This window comes from Hordeum vulgare, chromosome 3H (assembly GCF_904849725.1).
Source record: "Hordeum vulgare subsp. vulgare chromosome 3H, MorexV3_pseudomolecules_assembly, whole genome shotgun sequence".
Classification (NCBI taxonomy): domain Eukaryota; kingdom Viridiplantae; phylum Streptophyta; class Magnoliopsida; order Poales; family Poaceae; genus Hordeum; species Hordeum vulgare.
Window position 1 is genome coordinate 18276210 of NC_058520.1, and position 23011 is coordinate 18299220.

The 23011-nt window shown below is 44.0% G+C and overlaps 1 protein-coding gene across 1 annotated transcript; it reads left to right on the forward strand.

Moving 5' to 3' along the window:
• Window positions 1-21118: 21118 nt before the first annotated feature.
• LOC123439295 (AP2/ERF and B3 domain-containing protein Os01g0141000-like) lies at window positions 21119-22551 on the forward strand. The gene has a single exon (XM_045116032.1). It carries the CDS (start codon window positions 21349-21351, stop codon window positions 22393-22395), a length of 1047 nt encoding a protein of 348 aa, XP_044971967.1. The 5' UTR covers window positions 21119-21348; the 3' UTR covers window positions 22396-22551.
• The last annotated feature ends 460 nt before the right edge of the window (window positions 22552-23011 follow it).

A 23011-nucleotide genomic window follows, 5' to 3' on the forward strand; every position in this document is an offset into this window, starting at 1 on the left:
CTCCTGGTTGTATCTCATACAATGTTTGCTCAAGGAAACCGTCGAGAAAACAATGTTTTGACATCCTACGTGCAATATTTCATAAATAATGCATCAACAACTAACATAATTCTAACAGACCTTTAGCATCGCTACGAGTGAGAAAGTCTCATCATAGCCAACTGTTTAATCTTGTCGAAAACATCTTTGTGACAAGTCGAGCTTTTCTCAATAGTGACTTATCACCATCATCGTCTCTTTTCCTTTTAAAGATCCATTTTACTCAATAATCCTATGACCATCAAGTAATTCTTCCAAAGTCTACACTTTGTTTTCATACATGGATCCTCTCTCGGATTTCATGGCTTCCAGCCATTTGTCGGAATCTGGGCCCACCATCGCTTTCTCCATAACTCGTAGGTTCACTGTTGCTCAACAACATGACCTCCAAGACATGGTTACCGTACCACTCTGTAGTAGTACGCGACCTTGTCAACCTACGAGGCTTGTAGTAACTTGATCAGATGCTTGATGATCACCATCATCAGCTTCCACTTCAATTGGTGTAGGCGCCACAGGAACAACTTCCTGCGCCCTGCTACACACTGGTTGAAGTGATGGTTCAATAACCTCATCAAGTTCTACTACCCTCCCACTCAATTCTTTCGAGAGAAACCTTTCCTCGAGAAAGGATCCGTTTCTAGAAACAAACACTTTGCTTTCGGATCTGAGATAGGAGATGTACCCAACTGTTTTGGATATCCTATGAAGATGCATTTATCCGCTTTGGGTTCGAGCTTATCAGACTGAAACTTTTTCACATAAGTGTCGAAGCCCCAAACTTTCAAGAAACGACAGTTTAGATTTCTCTAAACCTCAGTCTATACTGTGTCATATCAACGGAAATACGCGGTGCCCTGTTTAAAGTGAGTGCGGTTGTCTCTAATGCATAACCCATAAACGATAGTGGTAATTCGATAAGAGACATCATAGTTTGCACCATACTAAATAGTGCGTGGCTATGACGTTCAGACACATCATCACACTATGATGTTCCAGGTGGCATGAACTGTGAAACAATTTCCACATTGTCTTCACTGTGTACCAAAAACTCGTAACTCAGATATTCATTTCTATGATCATATCATAGACACTTCATCCTCTTGTTACGACGAACTTCACTCTGAAACGGAATTGAACTTTTCAATATTTCAGACTTGTGATTCATTAAGTAAATACTCCTGTATCTACTCAAGTCGTCAGTGAAGTAAGAACATAATGATATCCACTGCGTGCCTCAGCACTCATTGGACTGCATACATCAAAATGTATCACTTCCAACAAGTTACTATCTTGTTTCATCTCAATGAAAACAAGGCCTTGCTCATGTGGTATGATTTGCATGTCACTAGTGATTCGAAATCAGGTGAGTACAAAGATCCATCAGCATGGAGCCTCTTCATGCAATTTATACTAACATGACTCAAGCGGCAGTGCCACAAGTAAGTGGTACTATCATCATTAACTCGTATCTTTTGGCACCAATCTTATGAACATGTGTAACACTACAATCGAGATTCAATAAACCATTGAAGGTGATTATTCAAGCAAATAGAGTAACCATTATTCTCTTTGAATGAATAATTGTATTGCAATAAACACGATCCAATCATGTTCATGCTTAACGCAAGCACCAAATAACAATTATTTAGGTTTAACACCAATCCCGATGGTAGAGGGAGCGTGCGACGTTTGATCATATCAACCTTGGAAACACTTCCAACACGTATCGTCACCTCGCCTTTAGCTAGTCTCCGTTTATGCCGTAGCTTTCATTTCGCGTTACTAATCACTTAGCAACCGAACTGGTATCCAATACCCTCGTGCTACTAGGAGTACTAGTAAAGTACACATCAACATTATGTATATCAAATATACTTCTCTCGACTTTTGCCAGCCTTCTTATCTACCGAGTATCTAGAGTTGCTCCGCCTCAGTGACTGTTCCCCTCATTACAGAAGCACTTAGTCTCAGGTTTGGGTTTAGTCTTGGGTCTCTTCATTAGCGCAGGAACTGTTTTGCCGTTTCACGAAGTATCCCTTCTAGCCCTCGCCTTTCTTGAAACTTAGTGGTTTTACTAACCATCAACTATTGATGCTCCCTTTTTATTTCTACTTTCGCAGTGTCAAAACATCACGAATCGCTCAAGGATCATTGTATCTATCCTTGATATGTTTGTAGTTCATCACGAAGCTCTCACAGCTTGGTGGCAGTGACTTTGGAGAACCATCACTATCTCATCTGAAAGATTAACTCCCACTTGATTCAAGTGATTGTCGTACTCAGACAATCTGAGCACACGCTCAACGATTGAGCTTTTCTCCTTTACTTTGTGGACAAAGAATCTTGTTTGGAGGTCTCGTACCTCTTAACAAGGGCACAAGCATGAAATCACAATTTCATCTCTTTGGAACATCAATTATGTTCCGTGACGTTTTACAACATTTTCGGCGCCTTGCTTCTAAGCCATTAAGTATCTTGCACTGAACTATCGTGTAGTCATCACAAACGTGTATGTCGGATGTTCATAGCATCCACAGACAACGCTCGAGGTGCAGCACACCGAGTGGTGCATTAAGGACATAAGCCTTCTGCGTAGCAACGAGGACAATCCTCGGTTTTACAGACTCAGTCTGCAAAGTTTGCTACTATCAATTTTCAACTAAATTTTCTCTAGGAACATATAAAAACAGTAGAGCTATAGCGCAAGCTACATCGTAATTCGCAAAGACCATTAGACTATGTTCATGACAATTAGTTCAATTAATCATATTACTTAAGAACTCCCACTCAAAAAGTACATCTCTCTAGTCATTTGAGTGGTTCATGATCCACTTACACTAGCTCAAGTCCGATCATCACGTGAGTTGAGTATAGTTTCAGTGGTAAGCATCCCTATGCTAATCATATCATCTATATGATTCATGATCGACCTTTCGGTCTCATGTGTTCCGAGGCCATGTCTGCACATGCTAGGCTCGTCAAGCTTAACCCGAGTGTTCCGCGTGCGCAACTGTTTTGCACCCGTTGTATGTGAACGTTGAGTCTATCACACCCGATCATCACGTGGTGTCTCGAAACGACGAACTGTAGCAACGGTGCACAGTCGGGGAGAACACAATTTCGTCTTGAAATTTTAGTGAGAGATCACCTCATAATGCTACCGTCGTTCTAAGCAAAATAAGGTGCATAAAAGGATTAACATCACATGCAATTCATAAGTGACATGATATGGCCATCATCACGTGCTTCTCGATCTCCATCACCAAAGCACCGGCACGATCTTCTTGTCACCGGCGTCACACCATGATCTTCATCATCATGATCTCCATCAACGTGTCGCCATCGGGGTTGTCGTGCTACTCATGCTATTACTACTAAAGCTACGTCCTAGCAATATAGTAAACGCATCTGCAAGCACAAACGTTAGTTTAAGGACAACCCTATGGCTCCTGCCGGTTGTCGTACCATCGACATGCAAGTCGATATTAACTATTACAACATGATCATCTCATACATCCAATATATCACATCACATCGTTGGCCATATCACATCACAAGCATACCCTGCAAAAACAAGTTAGACGTCCTCTAATTTTGTTGTTGCATGTTTTACGTGGTGACCAAGGGTATCTAGTAGGATCGCATCTTACTTACGCAAACACCACAACAGAGATATATGAGTTGCTATTTAACCTCATCCAAGGACCTCCTCGGTCAAATCCGATTCAACTAAATTTGGAGAAACCGTCACTTGCCAGTCATCTTTGAGCAAAGGGGGTTACTCGTAACGATGAAACCAGTCTCTCGTAAGCGTACGAGTAATGTCGGTCCAAGCTGCTTCAATCCAACAATACCGCGGAATCAAGAAAAGACTAAGGAGGGCAGCAAAACGCACATCACCGCCCACAAAAACTTTTGTGTTCTACTCGAGAAGACATCTACGCATGAACCTAGCTCATGATACCACTGTTGGGGAACGTCGCATGGGAAACAAAAAATTTCCTACGCGCACGAAGACCTATCATGGTGATGTCCATCTATGAGAGGGGATGAGTGATCTACGTACCCTTGTAGATCGTACAGCAGAAGCGTTAGAGAACACGGTTGATGTAGTGGAACGTCCTCACGTCCCTCGATCCGCCCCGCGAACAATCCCGCGATCAGTCCCACGATCTAGTACCGAACGGACGGCACCTCCGCGTTCAGCACACGTACAACTCGACGATGATCTCGGCCTTCTTGATCCAGCAAGAGAGACGGAGAGGTAGAAGAGTTCTCCGGCAGCGTGACGGCGCTCCGGAGGTTGGTGATGATCTTGTCTCAGCAGGGCTCCGCCCGAGCTCCGCAGAAACGCGATCTAGAGGAAAAACTATAGAGGTATGTGGTCGGGCAGCCGTCAGAAAGTCGTCTCAAATCAGCCCTAATTGCTCCATATATATAGGAGGAGGGAGGGGGACCTTGCCTTGGGGTCCAAGGGACCCTCAAGGGGTCGGCCGAGCCAAGGGGGGGAGGACTCCCCCCCCCCAAACCGAGTTGGACTTGGTTTGGTGGGAGGAGTCCCCCTCCCTTCCCACTTCCTCCCTCTTTTTTTTTTCTTTTCCTTTGATTCTTTATTCTTGGCGCATAGGCCCCCTTGGGGCTGTCCCACCAGCCCACTAAGGGCTGGTGTGTCTCCCCAAAGCCTATGGGCTTCCCCGGGGTGGGTTGCCCCCCCCCCCCCCGGTGAACTCCCGGAACCCATTCGTCATTCCCGGTACATTCCCGGTAACTCTGAAAACCTTCCGGTAATCAAATGAGGTCATCCTATATATCAATCTTTGTTTCCGGACCATTCCGGAAACCCTCGTGACATCCTGATCTCATCCGGGACTCCGAACAACATTCGGTAACCAACCATATAACTCAAATACGCATAAAACAACGTCGAACCTTAAGTGTGCAGACCCTGCGGGTTCGAGAACTATGTAGACATGACCCGAGAGACTCCTCGGTCAATATCCAATAGCGGGACCTGGATGCCCATATTGGATCCTACATATTCTACAAAGATCTTTATCGTTTGAACCTCAGTGCCAAGGATTCGTATAATCCCGTATGTCATTCCCTTTGTCCTTCGGTATGTTACTTGCCCGAGATTCGATCATCAGTATCCGCATACCTATTTCAATCTCGTTTACCGGCAAGTCTCTTTACTCGTTCCGTAATACAAGATCCCGCAACTTACACTAAGTTACATTGCTTGCAAGGCTTGTGTGTGATGTTGTATTACCGAGTGGGCCCCGAGATACCTCTCCGTCATACGGAGTGACAAATCCCAGTCTTGATCCATACTAACTCAACTAACACCTTCGGAGATACCTGTAGAGCATCTTTATAGTCACCCAGTTACGTTGCGACGTTTGATACACACAAAGCATTCTCCGGTGTTAGTGAGTTATATGATCACATGGTCATAGGAATAAATACTTGACACGCAGAAAACAGTAGCAACAAAATGACACGATCAATATGCTACGTCTATTAGTTTGGGTCTAGTCCATCACATGATTCTCCTAATGATGTGATCCCGTTATCAAGTGACAACACTTGCCTATGGCCAGGAAACCTTGACCATCTTTGATCAACGAGCTAGTCAACTAGAGGCTTACTAGGGACAGTGTTTTGTCTATGTATCCATACAAGTATTGTGTTTCCAATCAATACAATTATAGCATGGATAATAAACGATTATCATGAACCAAGAAATATAATAATAACTAATTTATTATTGCCTCTAGGGCATATTTCCAACACGTCGAAGTCCCTGCAGGAGGTTGATGAAGAGATGACGAAGCCCCCGATCTAATCGAGGTGATGTAGTAGTCCGGTAAGGTGGCGCTAGAGCCCCCATGCCAGCCGACGTGTCGAAACAGGTCGGTGTATTGAATGTCGTCTTTAAGAAGCGGTGGTGCGGCGATGCCGACGCAGATCGCAATTTATGACCCGATCAATGCTCGCTTGACGAAGTAACGGCGCGCTCGCCCCGTGCAACCCGTGGGCGAAGAGATTCGCCAGATATTATTCGGCCCTCGCGATACTGAACTCTTGCTCGGATCGCCGAGGTGTTGATACGATGAGATTAACCTTGGCTCATTGAAGCCATGATCTGTCTAGTGCAGGTCGGCAGTCGTGGAGCACGTTGTCAGGCTGGTTTGACACGAGCGTAATGGTGAAGATTGCCTTGCAAAAGGCTTAAAATTTATGAACATGTGTTTTAGAACAACACATAATACCTAAAAAAATTCCTTTAAAAAGGGTGTCCAAAACCCCGTTAGGAAGAAAGATGAACTCGGGTCAGATTCGTTTCGCGAAGAAAACATATCTTAAATTTGTTGTACTCATCGGATGTTTCTCGGAATTTGGACGGTTGGATCTGGCTGAAAATTTGAGGGATGACCGATACAGGAATTCCACAGTCGGTGAACGGCGGGATTTTGCAACGGACATCCGAGATAGATACTGGACGCTCGCCCTAAACTTATGCAGATTCCCATCCAGATTCGACCTGGCTCCGGTATATCAGAGATCGGCGGAGATTCCTTCATCGAAACGCGACGAAATTATGCAGGATTATTGTAGACATAGTTTCTCATAATTTCACCAGAGAAATCATCAACGGGATGCTCGATGAGATGGGGACAGCGAAACAAATTTGTTGTCCAGAAATAATTGCAATTAATGTGCAGATGAACCATCAATCCTTCTGCCGCTCACATAGTGGAACTCTCAATGAAAGCATCAATATCAGCGTCAAAACCGACGGATCTCGGATAGGGGGTCCCGAACTGTGGACCTTGGATCGACGGGTAACAAGGGATGGATGAGACGATGTTTACCCAGGTTTGGGCCCTCTTGATGGAGGTAAAACCCTACGTCATTCTCTTGTTTATATTGATGATGGAGTATCGAGTACAGAGTTGATCTAGCTCGAGATCATATGTTGTGGTCTAAACCCTAATGATGTAGACATTATGTCTAATGAATATGAGATTGTCTATCCTCTAGCATGGCCTCGGTTTATATAATGTACCATAGGCCTAGGATAACAAGAGTCATAGTTGGCTACGTCGGTGTAGAGGAATCCTTGTCTTGATCACCAAGTCTTGTGGAATCTTCCTCATATATGTCATCGGCTGCCCGAAGTAGCCTGTAGAGATAGGCCGACGACCAGAGGACCCCTTAGTCCCACACTCCCTCAGCGCCCTACCACATGCAAGTCATCCAAGAAAGCAATGTAAGGATCGTATTGATGATACGCCGTCCAATCGAGCATCACCAACTTTTGTGATGCGGTTGGTAAGTTGGCAGCAAGGTGGCCATTGCATGCGACAAAGGAGGAGATCGTAAGTATTGCTTCTTTTTTCTCAACTTGTCGATTGAATTATTCATTCACACAATGTTTCTCTACACATTGTGCCCGTACACAATGTCGTGATGTATCACAGGATAGAGGGACGGCCATTTACGTACATACGGCGTTGGAGGAAGGTGAAGGGACAGTATCTGCTGGGCAACATGATCCATTCGTAAAAAACGTATTGAACATCTGGTTAATCTCGTTGAATTTCAAATATTGTTGTATTAGACTTATTTGTATGCTATGTATGAATGATTCGTACGATTTTATATCCGAACTTTGATGTATTACGTCAGTTTCGCATGAATTTCGTCCGGTCTATTGAAATCTGGTTTCAAATGTATGCGAATAGCGTTGTATGGCCGGCTCCCGCAACCGAACCGGGGCTAAATGCCCTTTTTCTACTAATAATGCCCCTCCCCCTCCCCACCTCCCCACCAATCTATGGACGAATGCGGGAGTAAACTTGCAGGTTCGTATTGTAGATGCCCTAAGTGTACATATATACTAATAAGCATGTACACAAGCGCATGCAAACAATTCGCACTAAGTACACCACAAATCTTATTTGCAGCAAAACATACGTGTTCAAGCTAGTAAGCACCCCATATATCACCGCTTTCTCATATTAATCGTGGTATGCGGTCTAACCGTGATTCGGAGCACTAATCGTAGTCGGAATGGATCTGAATTGGACTAGATATGGATCCATTCATGAAATTTTTTTTTAGGAGGCATTGATTCAATCCCAGGGGAAATGGATGAGCACCACAAAACCCCTTTCTAAGAACCGGAAGGAGAGCAGCCGGTAGGCATCCAAGGCAAAACCTTTTCCATGGGTTTGGACCGGTAGCACATAGTTTCAGATCCAACAAGTTGCCGGCTGAAGTTCCCATCTGGAACCAGCCTCCCTCATTTCCAGCTCCTCCAACTTGCAACTGGTTCAGATCAAAGGGGCAACCACCTTGTCCCTCGCTGGCCATAGCTATTGCTCCCCTCTATGATCGATGTGTATGGTTCAGAGAATGGAGCCTGCCACTTGCACCTAGAATACTAAAGTAGACGTGAGTAGGTTTCTGGTGATCATATGTTGAGCATATATATGCAGATTCAAAGGATCTCCTCTCCCTGTAAATTAAAGGGGACATGCCAATTCTATGGATGGCGTCACAGGTGCATGGACAGATAAGCATCGTACATTTCACCCTCTTTGTTTTTATATTACCTTGATATATCCCATGGTGCAACTTGCGTTGGTAATTGGTCAAGTACATGGAATCTACTCTCGGAGCATATGGACAGTAGACTTTGACAGGAATTTTTTCCAGGTCGGGGGAGTTTGTAGTTAACCTGTGGCAACTTCCTAGGTGCCTCGTATGCGCACATGCTTACTTTCTTGGGCATATGGTTATCTTAGCAACACTAATACTCATTCAGTTTTCGCAAACAAATGGCTTCCTGAAAAACGCGCAATCAAACTTAGGTCTGACTAGTAATCTTTAGACCTTAATTAGGTAATGCATAAGATTAAAATGGTAACAACTAACAGTATGGTAAATATTACCATAATATAAAAAGGCACCTTTTATATGCTGCTGAGAGTATATTCTCCTGCATTCAATATACCACTTAAACAAAATTATTTTTGTATGCCTCGTTATTTATTTTATAAGATACCCCAATATAAGTAGTACAGAAAAATAAAAGCATGACACCTACTTTTTGTCGTATGCCATTTAACATATGGAAAATGATATATATGTAAACAATGTAAAGTATATGGATTCGGAAAGAATTTTTTGTGAAAGTCGCTTTGCGATATCTAGTAATTATATAATTATTTTTAGAAAAGGGTGGGGGGGTAAATCAATTATAAAAATTCACTAGAAGTACAAAGAACCACAAGTATAATAAAAAATTACATTGAGGGTCCCTAGACCATCAACCACTATCGCCTTGAGAACGAGTCACTGAGTCGCTGCTGTTACCGCTACCCTATCATAGTTGGTCTAACCTTCTCGATGGTAGCAAGGAGGTCATGCATGTGTCCAAGTCATCGCTGTCGAACTTTTGAATCGATTTGAACCGCCTAACACCATAATATTGATGTGGTGAATACACGACGGGAATACTTAACCTCACTGTACAAAGGTCAACGTGTCCACGGATGTATGATGAATACACCGGATTTTTCAGTCTAGTGAATGCAAACATTTAACGAGCAACACACAACAAGATCAATTGTTCTTCCAAAGACAGGGACACACTCCTGCAGAAATAGGCAATGGGTCTCGGGTACCATTGCACACCCGGATTGGATCAAGCAACAAATATAAAATAAATATGACTTTGTGTAATACTCATGTGAAGAGTTACACGAAGGAATGACTATTGTGATATTCTGAACAGGAAAAACAAAACCAATAATATATAAAAGTTACTATTCACATTTCTTGGATTAGCGATTCTTTTGCCGGGGATATCAGGGGAGCCATTCCTCCGTGAAACTTTTTACACGAGTATTACGCTAGGCCACGTTTGTTCCACAAAAGTTACAGAAAGTTTTGACTAATTTTGTTTTAAACCTAAATCTTTTTCCAGTTTTGCTGCATTGATCCCCATGTTCCAAAGTTCCGCACCGCACACTCATTTTCATAATTTGATAACAAACATACACCATAAATGCCATCTCCAAAATTTACATAGCATGTTACCTGGCAAATATAATCCAATATCATGTCCATGCTGGTCCGTTCTTAGCATGTTATTGCTTAACTAAGAGCAAGTACAATAGAATAGTCAGCTGATGGCTGTAAGTCATTGTCATGTTATTTATAGCCCATCTTATAGCCAACATATACAATAGTTCATTGCAAAAGTGTACTACTTTTTTGTTATATGGCCCACCTTTCATACTCATAAAATGCCGAGAAGCACGTGATAGAGTTGACTCTTAGCTAAGAACCCACTTACCTTCTCTCTCATCTTCTCTTTCCTCTAACGAAACAAAAATATATAAATTTATTTCTTATAGCCAGCTAACTCAGCTTTATTATACTTGCTGTAATAGTATACGTACTGCAATTTCATTGTTGTCATTTGTCGCAGGAATATCTTGGCACGTCATCAAAATAAGGACCTATGGCCGGCTACTAGCTATCCGGCATTATCTTTTCTCACCATGGGAGACTGTCCACTTGGCAGGTTTTGAAACCTGCCAATGCATGGAAAGCCGGTCCATATAGAAATCACCAATTTGTTTAGATGCATGAACCTCTTCTGTGCAGTTGCTTTTAAAGTTACTGTGTATATAGACACAATTGGACAAGTTGGTCTATTTCCTAGTGGTTTTCGGTTGTCTAAAATGAGCATCTAAAAGAAGCAGAGCCGACGAAAACAAGGACTAGGTGAGAGTTGTGAGGGCATGCATGACTCCACTCATCGAAAATGGACTTGCGTACTTGAGTGCATCGCCTTTGCAATGGAAAGAAAAGGTAGAAACCATATACATCCGCAGGGTTGGCATAATATAAAATATTATTACTACCAATATGTATAATTGATCTTATGTATAATTGTCATCATTCCTTTTCAAAAAAAAATGTATAATTGTCATCATTGATCTTATTTGGTGTGGAATTTTTGACAATTAGGACCTTCTCGAAATTCAGATTGTGCTTTCTTGACCAGACCAATGAAAGCTCCTGCGCGCTATAGGTCACCCAAGCACGTCAGGGAGCGCACGACATGTAGCAATAATACAGTAACTGTCGCTAGCAGGTTTCGTACCAACTAAATGGAGACAGCATTTAGTACCGAGCGCCTGCATCTGAGCCCTGCAACGTTCGTACCAAATTAAAGTTCAAAGGATGTAAACACGTCTGCTGCAAATGCCGCTGAATCCACAGGACGCAAGGTAGGACGCAGCCGCCAAGTGGACTTTTTTCTTTTTCTTTTTTTGCGGTGAGCTGCCAAGTGGATCTTACGTACTCCGTCCGTTTCAAAATAAGTGTCGCTGACTTAGTATAAAATTTATACTAATTTAGTTATAAATTTGCGACACTTATTTTGGGACAGAGGGAGTACATGTTTCATAGTCATTGCTGGGAGCCCGACACCAAACTTACCCACACCACATCGCCGAAGATGGCAAAAAAGCGAGTTTTACATGCTAAATTTATCATCTAAACGCGCAACAAGAGTTAAACAAAAGAAAAATAACAGAAAATAGAAACCAGCAAAAATTATAACACCAAAAGAATTCCTCACCATATAGCATCTACAGCCGGACAGACCGTTCGATCACGAGAAATCAACCTAACCGGGCCTCTCAAATGGGCCGTAAAAGTTCGGGCTAACCGGCATCCCACATATCCAGCTCAAATATGGGGCGGATGTGGGAGCGCCCGGGCGCGTCCGGGCACGCCCGCCATGTTCGTCTGATGATGGCGCCCCACGCGGACTCATCCGAAAACCCGACGGTCCGATGAACGCGTCGACCATCGCTACGGTGTGAACGTCTCGTGGCACCGCTCCGGCTCGCCGTCCGATGCCAAATGTGGCTATTTAGGCCGACGAGCGTCCCCCAGCCTTAGCACATCCACCTCCTCCCTCCCTCTGCCACCACACGAGTCCGTCAGCCTCCTCTCCCCCGCTCTCCACGCTATCCAGCATCGATAAGGTCCGCCGGAGAATCATCACATACGCGATGCTCACGTCGAAGCGTCGAATGCAGATCTACGCGGAGATCCACGCAAGGCAGCGCCTCCGGACTTGCCAGAGCCTGAGGAGGAGGAGCAGTCGGAGGAGGAATTGTCGGAGCCGACGGAAGTGGCTGATGCAAAGGAGGACAACACGGACCAGCCTGTTTCGGGCTTCAACATGGCGGACGTGGACGCGGAGTCCGCCGTCGCCCAAGCCGAGGTGATGGCGGAGGAGGAAGCCATCCTGGACTCCATCCAGGATGAGGCCAAGGTGTCGGTCAAACACAGGCTTATCCAACGGAGGCCAACGAGCTCGACATGGTAAAAGCGGTGGAGGAGGCCGGAGCGGAGCAGCCAGAGATGCCCGAGGTGGGGGGCTACAGCTGCCGTCTATGTATTCGCTGGAGGACACGAAAATCGTTGAAATCTGTGACAAGGAATGGTAGTTAGGTTTTTTCGTTTGTATGCTTTTTATATTGATTTGACAACTTTGTATGAGATGTCCGAATACAGTTTTGTTTATTTAATATACGTGTCTGGTCTCCACGCTACCGCGCGCGTTTTACGGATCATATTTGCAACCTTCGTGTGTAGATTGGTCCTACGTGACCACAACGGCGTCATAGTTTTTTCATCCTGTAGGTTGCTGAGTGGCTGCACGAGCGCTCTTGAGCCTGAGGTGGCCGCATGCATGGAAGGGGTGCCTTAATAAGACTCGAATGGAGCTCCCAGCCGTACTCTCTGGAAACGGACAGCCTAGTCGCTGCTAATATGATCAAAGAAACTGAACAAAACAGGTCCCAGTTGCTGCCATTGAGCTCCCTCCCTCCCAACCCTAGCCGCCTCCCCCTCCCCCTCCCTTCCTCGTCGTCGCCTGAGGCAGCCGCCGGGCAAGCCCGGGACGCCAAGGATGGTGGCGGCGGGGCCTAGGCTGCCCTGCATCTGCATGCGGAGACCCGGATCTGGAGCGGTGGCTCCATTGGCGAGGCACGGCAGGCTAGCAGCCGTGCGGGAGGTGGATCTGGCGTCTCTGTCGCGCGGGCGGCGAGATTCGGTGGTCGTTGGCGTCCTGCGGCGGCTTTTGCGGTGGCCGGTGCGCGCGATCTGGCGCCTCTCCCCTCCTCCCCTGTTCGGCGTGCGGGGCAGCCTGGTCGGGCCGCGCTTTCTTGGATTGCCGGTTTTGTACAGTAGGTGCTGCTGGTGGTGGGGATCTAGTTCGGGCGAAATCCCTGGTCGGCCATGGCCGGCCGCATCGATGGCGACGCCTGAGGGCACCGTTCCCCTTCTTGGAGGCGTCGGTATGGACTGATCCCCTCACTTCCCCTTCCCCTAGGTCTCCCGGACGAAAGCCTTAACTTTGTTGGGCGGCGGCGGCGCTCACGGCGCCGTTCCCTTCTTGAAGGCGCCGCTTTGGAAACCTTGGGGCTGGGTGGCGCTTGTGGATGGTGGGCGACGGCGGTGGTGCGGCCCTATCCTAGCATGGATCTACGTCCGTTGCTTGGAGATGGATTCGCGTAGGTGGAGGTCGTCGTTTGGCGTCATGATGACGTCGATGGCGGAGGCCCCTGCCAAGGCTGGTACCTCAATCTGATCTGAAGATGGACCGGTGGAAGATGGCGGCGACGACACATGTGAGTGCGTCGGATCGGTTTGTGCCCCGGACCCGGTATGTGGCTCGGTCAGGGTCTCCGGCTTTAGATATTAGGCTTAGGTGAGAGGTCTGGGTATTTGGTCCAGCTTGCACCCCTTCATCATATGAATAGGAATAACGACATATGTTGCCAAGATGACGGATTCAGACATATTGTTGTACTGCTTTGTAAGGTCTTCGAGAATAATCAATAAAATGGCTGCATGCATCTCCTAGATGCAGAAGCCGGGAGTCATCCTCCTTTTTAAAAAAAAGAAAAATAAGTTGCTGCCATTGTCGAAGAAGCTAAACCGCTTCTTGCACTTGATCGCCAACATGTGATTTCGCATGTTTGTTGGAGTAAAGATAAAGTAGCTCATGTTTAGCCCAAATGGGGCGTTGTGAACCACGTATTGCAGTTTGGCTACGCCATGTACCTGATGCGATTGGCGCACTATGCCAACTGGATTGTAATGATCTCCTTTGATTAATGCAATCTTTTTTATTCAAAAAGAAGATGATTTTAGAGCATCTACAACGGATCTCCTAGAAATGATCGGGCGGACGGCCTGGCAAAACAACGCGTCCCAAGTGGCCTCCCCAAACCAGTCAAACCCGGCCCCGTCTAAAAATATCAACTATTTTCGAAAAAGTTCATCAATTTTGAAAAAAAACATCATTTTTGGGAAAAATCATCGAATTGAAAAAACTCAGCAATTTCGAAAACAATTCATCTAATTTGATAAAATTTCATTGATTATAAAAAAAGTTCATCGATTCTTATCTAAATTTTATCGACTCTAAATAAAGGTTCATCAATTTTGAAAAAAAGTTCATCAACCTCGAAGAAAAGTTCAACGATTTTGAAAAACAAATCATGAGTTTGTAGAAAAAGTTCACACATTTAGCAAAAAGAAACAAAAAAGAACAAAAAACGTCCCAAGAAAATAAAAGATAAAAGAAAAAGAAATAAAATTCCATGAACTGAAGAGGATAAAATGGAGAAAAGGAGGGAATTGGCACAATCGATCGGCTGACCTAGTGGTTTTTTCGTTATTCTTTGAACTGAGAGGTTGTTAGTTTGAACCTGGTTGCCGCAACCTTTTCTAAAGTTTTTAATAGAAATGAGGGAAAAGGTTAAACAGGCACCAAAAAGGTTGCTTCAGGCACCGTTTGCAAAACTGTTATAACGTTGTGGTTGAAGCGCCAAAAAGGATGTGTCCAAAATAGGACCATCGAAGGCTCTAAGAAAAGGAAAAAAGTGTAAGAAAGGACTGTAGAATAAGCCCAACAGTCAGAATTGGTCCTGATCTAGGGCAAAGCCTTCTCCTGAAGCCCCTGCTTCGCCCTTGCCAAAGGAGACCACATGCCCTAGGTGGAATATCTGGTACTTCCTCCGCTACGGTTTAGAAGACACGGTTAAATTTATGTTTATTTTCACAACAGACAAGGTTTAGGACGCATTGCATTTACTCCTAGCAGCTAAATAATACTTCGTTGTACTACTTCTATATGCATGTGTAGTGTGAATGCTATTTCTCTGTCCATCTCACAACCAATCAATAACCACATAGATTCCAGAGAATTTTCCAAGCACGCCTTCTAAACCGTGACGGAGAGAGTACTCCCATTCTTAAAGATGTGTTTGGTAGAGTGCATGGAGGATGTATGAGCTTAACAGTTTCCTTCTCGACCCACTTTTTAGTTTTGCTAGTCTGTACGGGGCCTCCTTAGCATGCATGAGCTCAGCTCAAATACCCTTTTAGTATGCATGAAAAGTGAACACCCCAACAGCCGTTCACTGGTCAGCATGCATGAACAAAGCGAGCGACAATGTATTTCAAAAAAAAAAATCTAAAAGATAATTACGTTTCAGAAAATGTTCAGAATACCAAAAATTATCCAGATTTTCAAAATTTGTTCAAATTTTCAAAAAATGTCACGATTCTTAAAGTTGTTAATTTTTTCAAAAAATATCTATATATTCAAAATTTCTTAAAAATTTCAAAAAAGTACAAACTTTCTTTTTTTTCAAAATTTCAAAAACTGTTGGATTTTCTTAAAAATAATTTTCCAAAAAATATTCAGATTTTCAAATTTTGTTTTGATTTTTTGAAATTTCAAACTTTCAAAAGAAGCATCGGAATTTCAAAAAAATATAATTTTTAAAAATAATAATAATTTTCCCATATTTGAAAAAATTATTCACATTTTTGAAATATTTGTTTGACTTATTTGAAAATACTGGTTGCTATAGTATCGGCCATCATGTCTAAACGAATGCAAGTTACTAAATAGATTCTCTGTTTAACATGTCTCAGCACATACACCGCTACCAAACAACACCAAATGTATATACTCAGCATGTCTAATCAGAGAAGAAGAACCATGCTAGGTTGGGAATTCTACCAAACACACCCTTAGGTACTCCTGGTGCTCCAAGTTCAAAAAAAAAAATCTTAAATGTTTCTAAACATTCTAAAAAAATGTGAATGTTCTTAAGGAATATGAGTACAACCCCTACAAATTTAAGGTCCAAACTCGAAATGTATATTGAGAAACAAAAATGCGAAATATAAAAGTGAATAGTGTCAATGTTGATTTTGTTTTTTTTACACTATCCAAGACAGATTCCACACTTTGTTTCTTAATGCACATTTCGAGTTTGGGCCTGAAATTTCTAAGGGCTGTAGTTGTATTTCTTGCGAACATTCATAATTTGTTTCAGAATTTTTAAAAACATTTATGAATGTCTTCTGAACTTGGAGCACCGGGAGTACTCCAAGGATGGGAGTATCTGACACTAGGCACCCCGGCTGTGTATGTCAGCCACCATCAACCTGGCGTACGTCACCACGGCTACGTCAGCCAGCTCCCCGGCGTTGGCCAATCCGGCGACGTCGGCCACTCACCCTGGCTCTTTCAGACCTTTGGTTTCAGGCCGGGGCTTGCTTTTGAAGATAAGATGTCGATCGAGATCTTTGGCACTTCGGTCAATCATTTGGATGATGAGAAATCCTCGGGAATTCTTTCTTGTGGTGCCAGGAACGTGGGAGCCGGTCTTCCGAGGTTGCCATTGAACATTATCTTCTCCGGAAGCTAAATCTCTGATTCTGACTCTTAGTTGAATCTGTCTAGCCGAAGGCCCGGGGCATGCTCGCAAGGAAAACCAGTGCACTACAGCGTGCCATGCATGCATCATTGTCCGGGGAAAGACGGAGGCCCGATTTTTCTCATACATTTTTCTGGATTTTGGGGATTCCCTGCAAGAAATACCAGCAACGGGAAAAGTCCACGGGGGTGTCGACAATGGAGAGACGTACTGCATGTGATGGGTCCGAGTGCTTTACTCCGAAGGAGTGCATGCAATGCCCTCGGCTGGGATCTAGGTAAGCTCTCAAGCCTGCCCCCGCAGCCACTTGCCCACCACCTTTCGTGCAGCCGCTCATCTTAAATCGGCTTTATATGTTTAGATTAATAATCGGTACTTTAATATTTCTATTATATTTGGAGACAGACATGAGGAGTTAGCGATGGCACCCGTAGGGTATGGATACGGGTGAAGCCTCGTCATACCCTTACCCGTCCTGTCTGAGATTACCCATCACCTTTACTCATACCCGACAACTGGTACAATTTTTTCCCATACCCGTTACCCGACGGATAGACGGGTACCCGCAGGTAAAATTACTCATATTTGCAAAACATCAATTTAAAAAACTTATAGTTATAAACTTCATTGTATCATATAGTTTATAAAGATAGATTATAACTACAACACGTTCTTATAAAACAACATCATACATACATAAAACAAAACACATAGGTTAGAGATAATTTTGTGTTTACATAGATTTTATATGGATACATGGGTATATGGGTATGGGTTATATTATCCCATACCCGCACCCGCTCTATCCGATGGGTTTTAGATTTTCTATTCATATATCCATAGGTAAATTTTTGTCCTATATCCTTACCATGATAGGGTTTTTACCCACAGGATACGTAGATAATGGGTGCCCATTGCCATCCCTAGCTTGTGGGCGGATACAAGTCGTTAGACTGGCGATGGGACCCATGCGTACACAAGTCGAAACCTATCAGTTTTGTACGACGCATACATGTCGTCACACTGGCAATGCCGCCCAAGAGGTCAAATCTGGATATTTAAGTCGGACGGCAAGCATCAATCCTAGCCACTCTCATTTCCGCTCGACCACTCCCAACCGCTCAAAGCTCGATATTAACCGTGGTCCGGTAACGAAAGACCATGTATAAGGTGCTCATGCCGCAGCGTCAGTCAAAGCTCATAGCGAAAATATAGGAAGAACGCATTGTCGGGGTTGCATCTGGCTAGCCTTCGAACACTTTGGAACAGGACGAGCAAAAGGAGGCGACGAAGAGGAGGATCCGACGCCTCCTACATGATTCGACATGGCTGACGCGATGGCCGAATTCGAGCTGGCCCAAGCGGATGTGGTGGCGGAGCTGTAGGCATCCTTGACACCATCGAGTTGGACCTCAAGGTCATCGCAAACTACCGCTAATTCCTCCATGCAGATGCAGAGTTGGAGGAAGCCTTTGTGGACATAGACTCCAACTAGGAGCCGGAGTTGCAGGCCACGCCCCCCGGGGGTCTGACCGGCACTGCTGACACAGTGGTTGCCGACATCTCCAACGACGATCGAGTAGGTACTATAGGGTAGTATTTATCTATGATGCAATATGTGGGTTAATTACTTTGTGTTGCATGGTGTAGTATTATTTTAGAGTGTGACATTTAAGGCTTGTGGTTAAAAGGACAAAAATGAAGGATGACTGGGTCCTGTCCGTGGATATATGAGGGGTCACTTTTGATGGGTCGATTCTAGATGTTCTTCGGCCTACACACTTGCTTGCCACACCGGGCCGTAAATTCAAATATCCAACCCCCGGAAAATGGATAAGCGTTTTTAGTTATTGAGTTATTTAATCCAACACATATTTTTCAAGAACATTCCCCTCAAAAGAATCACATATATTGATTAAACAACATTTTCAACAATTCCGACGTCTAAAAAAGAACTTGACCGTGCAAACACTCCTCCAGCACCTCACGCCCTATCTTATTACACTGCAACCTTACGAGCCGCTAGGTTTTTGTTTGAAAAAAGATAAAGGAAACTAATATCATGGTGCTTTTTCAGAGGATATTTATTTATACAACGACGGAAAGAAAATCCTAACACGTCAACATTTTGCTTCCTGGGATTTTGGTCAATATCCGATTTATTGAGTTGCCCATATCAACCTCTGAAGTACTCGATCACATACCGTCTCATACGGAAGTGCAATGTGTGAAATATATGAAATCAGACCCGTTATAGTCATTGTCATACTTATTTTGGAGCATCGGCATACATCTAACAAATACTCTGACTATAACTCCAGCCTCCAGTGAGTACACAACAGTGACGATGTAACTTGATGCGGATCTTTGCGTTGGTAACTTTTGTTATGCATATCAAACTTGATTAACGAAGGCTATGCACGGAGACACGTAAGGTCTCCTGGTCATGCATATACGTCCAGAGAATTTAATAGACTTTTCGGTGTTCAAAATCCTCGGTGCATCTCTCTTTCTAAGAACGTTCTTCCCTCTCATTCACCTGATAATTAGTTAATTCAGTTAGTTGACTCCACTTTGTGAAGTCGTCAAGTCCTACTACTAGTATTGGCCACACAAAAATAAAGCTTCATTTCTTTTGACAAATTAAATATGCTTCCTTCTTATATACTATTAATAATAGTAACATTTTCTTAACATTTCATAATTTTTGTCTCCAAGTGTTTAGTATACCTGCTATCTCATGGGCAGACATTTTTGCAACTTAGTCCATCACTTGTCTGTGAACTTGCTAACTGCAGTTAGTTGCCTATAAAAGGCTGACAATCAAACTCAAGAAAATGGGTGACGTTATATGCATACCTATTCCTCAATGACGACACCGGCCTTGACTTTCTTCATACACGTGCACATCAAATGAGATAGCATATATACCTCCTTGTGTTTGTATCGTCGCGAAGACTGTTAGCTTCTACTGTAATTATATTATGCAGGCAAATCCTATGGGTGGAAAAGGAACAAATATATATCAAATAAACTAATTAGTAGGCTGCTTTTATTTAGGCACGTGTGGCACCCATTTAAGTGCTAAACAAAACGGCGTGTCATGACTCGGAATGTCATACAATTACAAAACACTATCCCTTTGTTAACAAGAGTTTTGGCCCTGAGAGCGATCCATTTAGTTTTGTGATTAAAGCACCATCCAAGATCCACACTCTTCAGAACCACCTATATAGTTGGATTAGGATCAATTAATTCTTGTGTATTGGTCTATACTAAAGATAATAATCCCGTAAGGTCTGAATATGTCGGCCAGATAATTGAATTTCGGTTCTTATCTTAATCGTGCAAAAATAAAGTACATGCGACAAAGCATAACTCAAAGTTACAAAGTTGAATTTCGGTTGTTTGATCTTCAGTTCTTATCAAAGAAAGGTCCTAGTGAGAAAGAACAAAGTACATAGCTAACAAGAGGGAAGGTAACATGAGAAAAGTACCGCGTGCTTACTTAAGCAAAGGATGTTTTGGTTCTTTACATTCTAGAATCAGCGACTTTTGACCAAAAATATTTGTACAAATATCCACATAAATGATAATAATAGACTGTGAAACTTTTGGATTGGAAAGCCTTTTCTTTTGGGTTGCACAAAACTTATTGGTTGTGTGAAATCTATTATATAATTACAGCTAAGAAATCGAAACGTAGTTTTTAGGGTTTCATGGTCAAAGATAAAGAAACTTGACTACACACTATTTTGGGGAATAGAGCTGGTGTATTTTGTGCATTATTTGTCGGAATTTAAACAAGAGTATATTTTTCATGCATATCTTCATGTGGGCAAATATTCAAATGTACCAAAAGTATATTTTTCATGCATATCTTCTAACCAATTTTACGTTATTTTTGCACTATAAGCCAATTTTACTCATTCATGTGGGCAATGAATAGCCATCATAGTGTACTACATCTAAATGCATCAAGTACATTGTACCATAAACCAATACATCAACATCCAAGTTGCCAAAATAAAATAATACCTAGCTCCCACTTGCTACAAGCCAGAAAACCACATGTAATATGGAACTTTCGAGGGTGCAAACATGAAAATCTTCACCATCACTTCAAATTAACCACAAACTGAATATGCCCCAACATATAACTCCACTTCTACAGATAACGTGTACACATATAGATGCTTCCAAATAAGAAACGCCACACCATCTATATATACACCAACACCATCTATATGTAGTGTACAAACCACCGCACGGCAACCATCTTGTCTAGCCCTAGCTAGCAAGCTATAGAACACCAACTCATCTGAACCTGTAAACACACATACACACACAAAATTGTTTCTATGTGTACCAAGCTTAGCTAAGATAGTATCACAGCCCACAAAGGCACACAGAAACACACTACGAAGAACACACACGCCAAGAAACCACACAAAAGCAACAAGCCATGGGGGTGGAGATCCTGAGCTCCATGGTGGAGCACTCCTTCCAGTACTCTTCGGGCGCGTCCTCGGCCACCGCGGAGTCAGGCGCCGTCGGAACACCGCCGAGGCATCTGAGCCTACCTGTCGCCATCGCCGACGAGTCCCTGACCTCACGGTCGGCGTCGTCTCGGTTCAAGGGCGTGGTGCCGCAGCCCAACGGGCGGTGGGGCGCCCAGATCTACGAGCGCCACGCTCGCGTCTGGCTCGGCACGTTCCCAGACCAGGACTCGGCGGCGCGCGCCTACGACGTTGCCTCGCTCAGGTACCGCGGCGGCGACGCCGCCTTCAACTTCCCGTGCGTGGTGGTGGAGGCGGAGCTCGCCTTCCTGGCGGCGCACTCCAAGGCTGAGATCGTTGACATGCTCCGGAAGCAGACCTACGCCGATGAACTCCGCCAGGGACTACGGCGCGGCCGTGGCATGGGGGTGCGCGCGCAGCCGATGCCGTCGTGGGCGCGGGTTCCCCTTTTCGAGAAGGCCGTGACCCCTAGCGATGTCGGCAAGCTCAATCGCCTGGTGGTGCCGAAGCAGCACGCCGAGAAGCACTTCCCCCTGAAGCGCAGCCCGGAGACGACGACCACCACCGGCAACGGCGTACTGCTCAACTTTGAGGACGGCCAGGGAAAAGTGTGGAGGTTCCGGTACTCATATTGGAACAGCAGCCAGAGCTACGTGCTCACCAAAGGCTGGAGCCGCTTCGTCCGGGAGAAGGGCCTCGGCGCCGGTGACTCCATCATGTTCTCCTGCTCGGCGTACGGGCAGGAGAAGCAGTTCTTCATCGACTGCAAGAAGAACACGACCGTGAACGGAGGCAAATCGGCGTCGCCGCTGCAGGTGATGGAGATTGCCAAAGCAGAACAAGTCCGCGTCGTTAGACTGTTCGGTGTCGACATCGCCGGGGTGAAGAGGGAGCGAGCGGCGACGGCGGAGCAAGGCCCGCAGGGGTGGTTCAAGAGGCAATGCATGGCACACGGCCAGCACTCTCCTGCCCTAGGTGACTTCGCCTTATAGCATCTGCATTTTTTCGTCCCTCTTCTTGTTGTTGTCAAATGAAATATGTTGATCCATTCGTGGATTAGAACAATTGTGTTCCTCAATTTTGCGTAGAACTCATTCTTAAGTCTGATTGCAAAATGAGTTGTATGTAAATATAAGATGTTTTGGATATTTCTATATAGACTACATTAGGGACTAAAATGAATAAATGAACACACTAAAACATATCTATGTACATCTGATTCACAAAAAAGGTAGACCATCTTATATTTGTGACATTTGTGAAAGGGGGGAGTAGTTCACTAGGAATTCTCTAGGAACATCTGACTCATAATAATCCTACGTTGTTGTTGCACATCTATGTATGTACTATCATTTTGTCACATCTCAGTAAGTTCCATTATGCCATGTAATGAAGAGATGCGTTTTCTGTATGTTTCGATGAAGATTTGTTCACTGCTCAATATATTGCAAAAAACAAAATTGCTACACCAATTGATATCCTCTCATCAACTATAAGCAAGCAGTCAGAAATGTTTACTAAACCAGTATTTGGCCAACATGCATGAAAAAAAATTGGACGCCGAATTACTTGCTGGCATTGGATTGTGTTACAATTGATTTCATTAGA

Excerpts from the sequence above, each read along its gene's own strand:
- LOC123439295 (XM_045116032.1), top strand. The coding sequence starts at position 21,349 with ATGGGGGTGGAGATCCTGAGCTCCATGGTGGAGCACTCCTTCCAGTAC.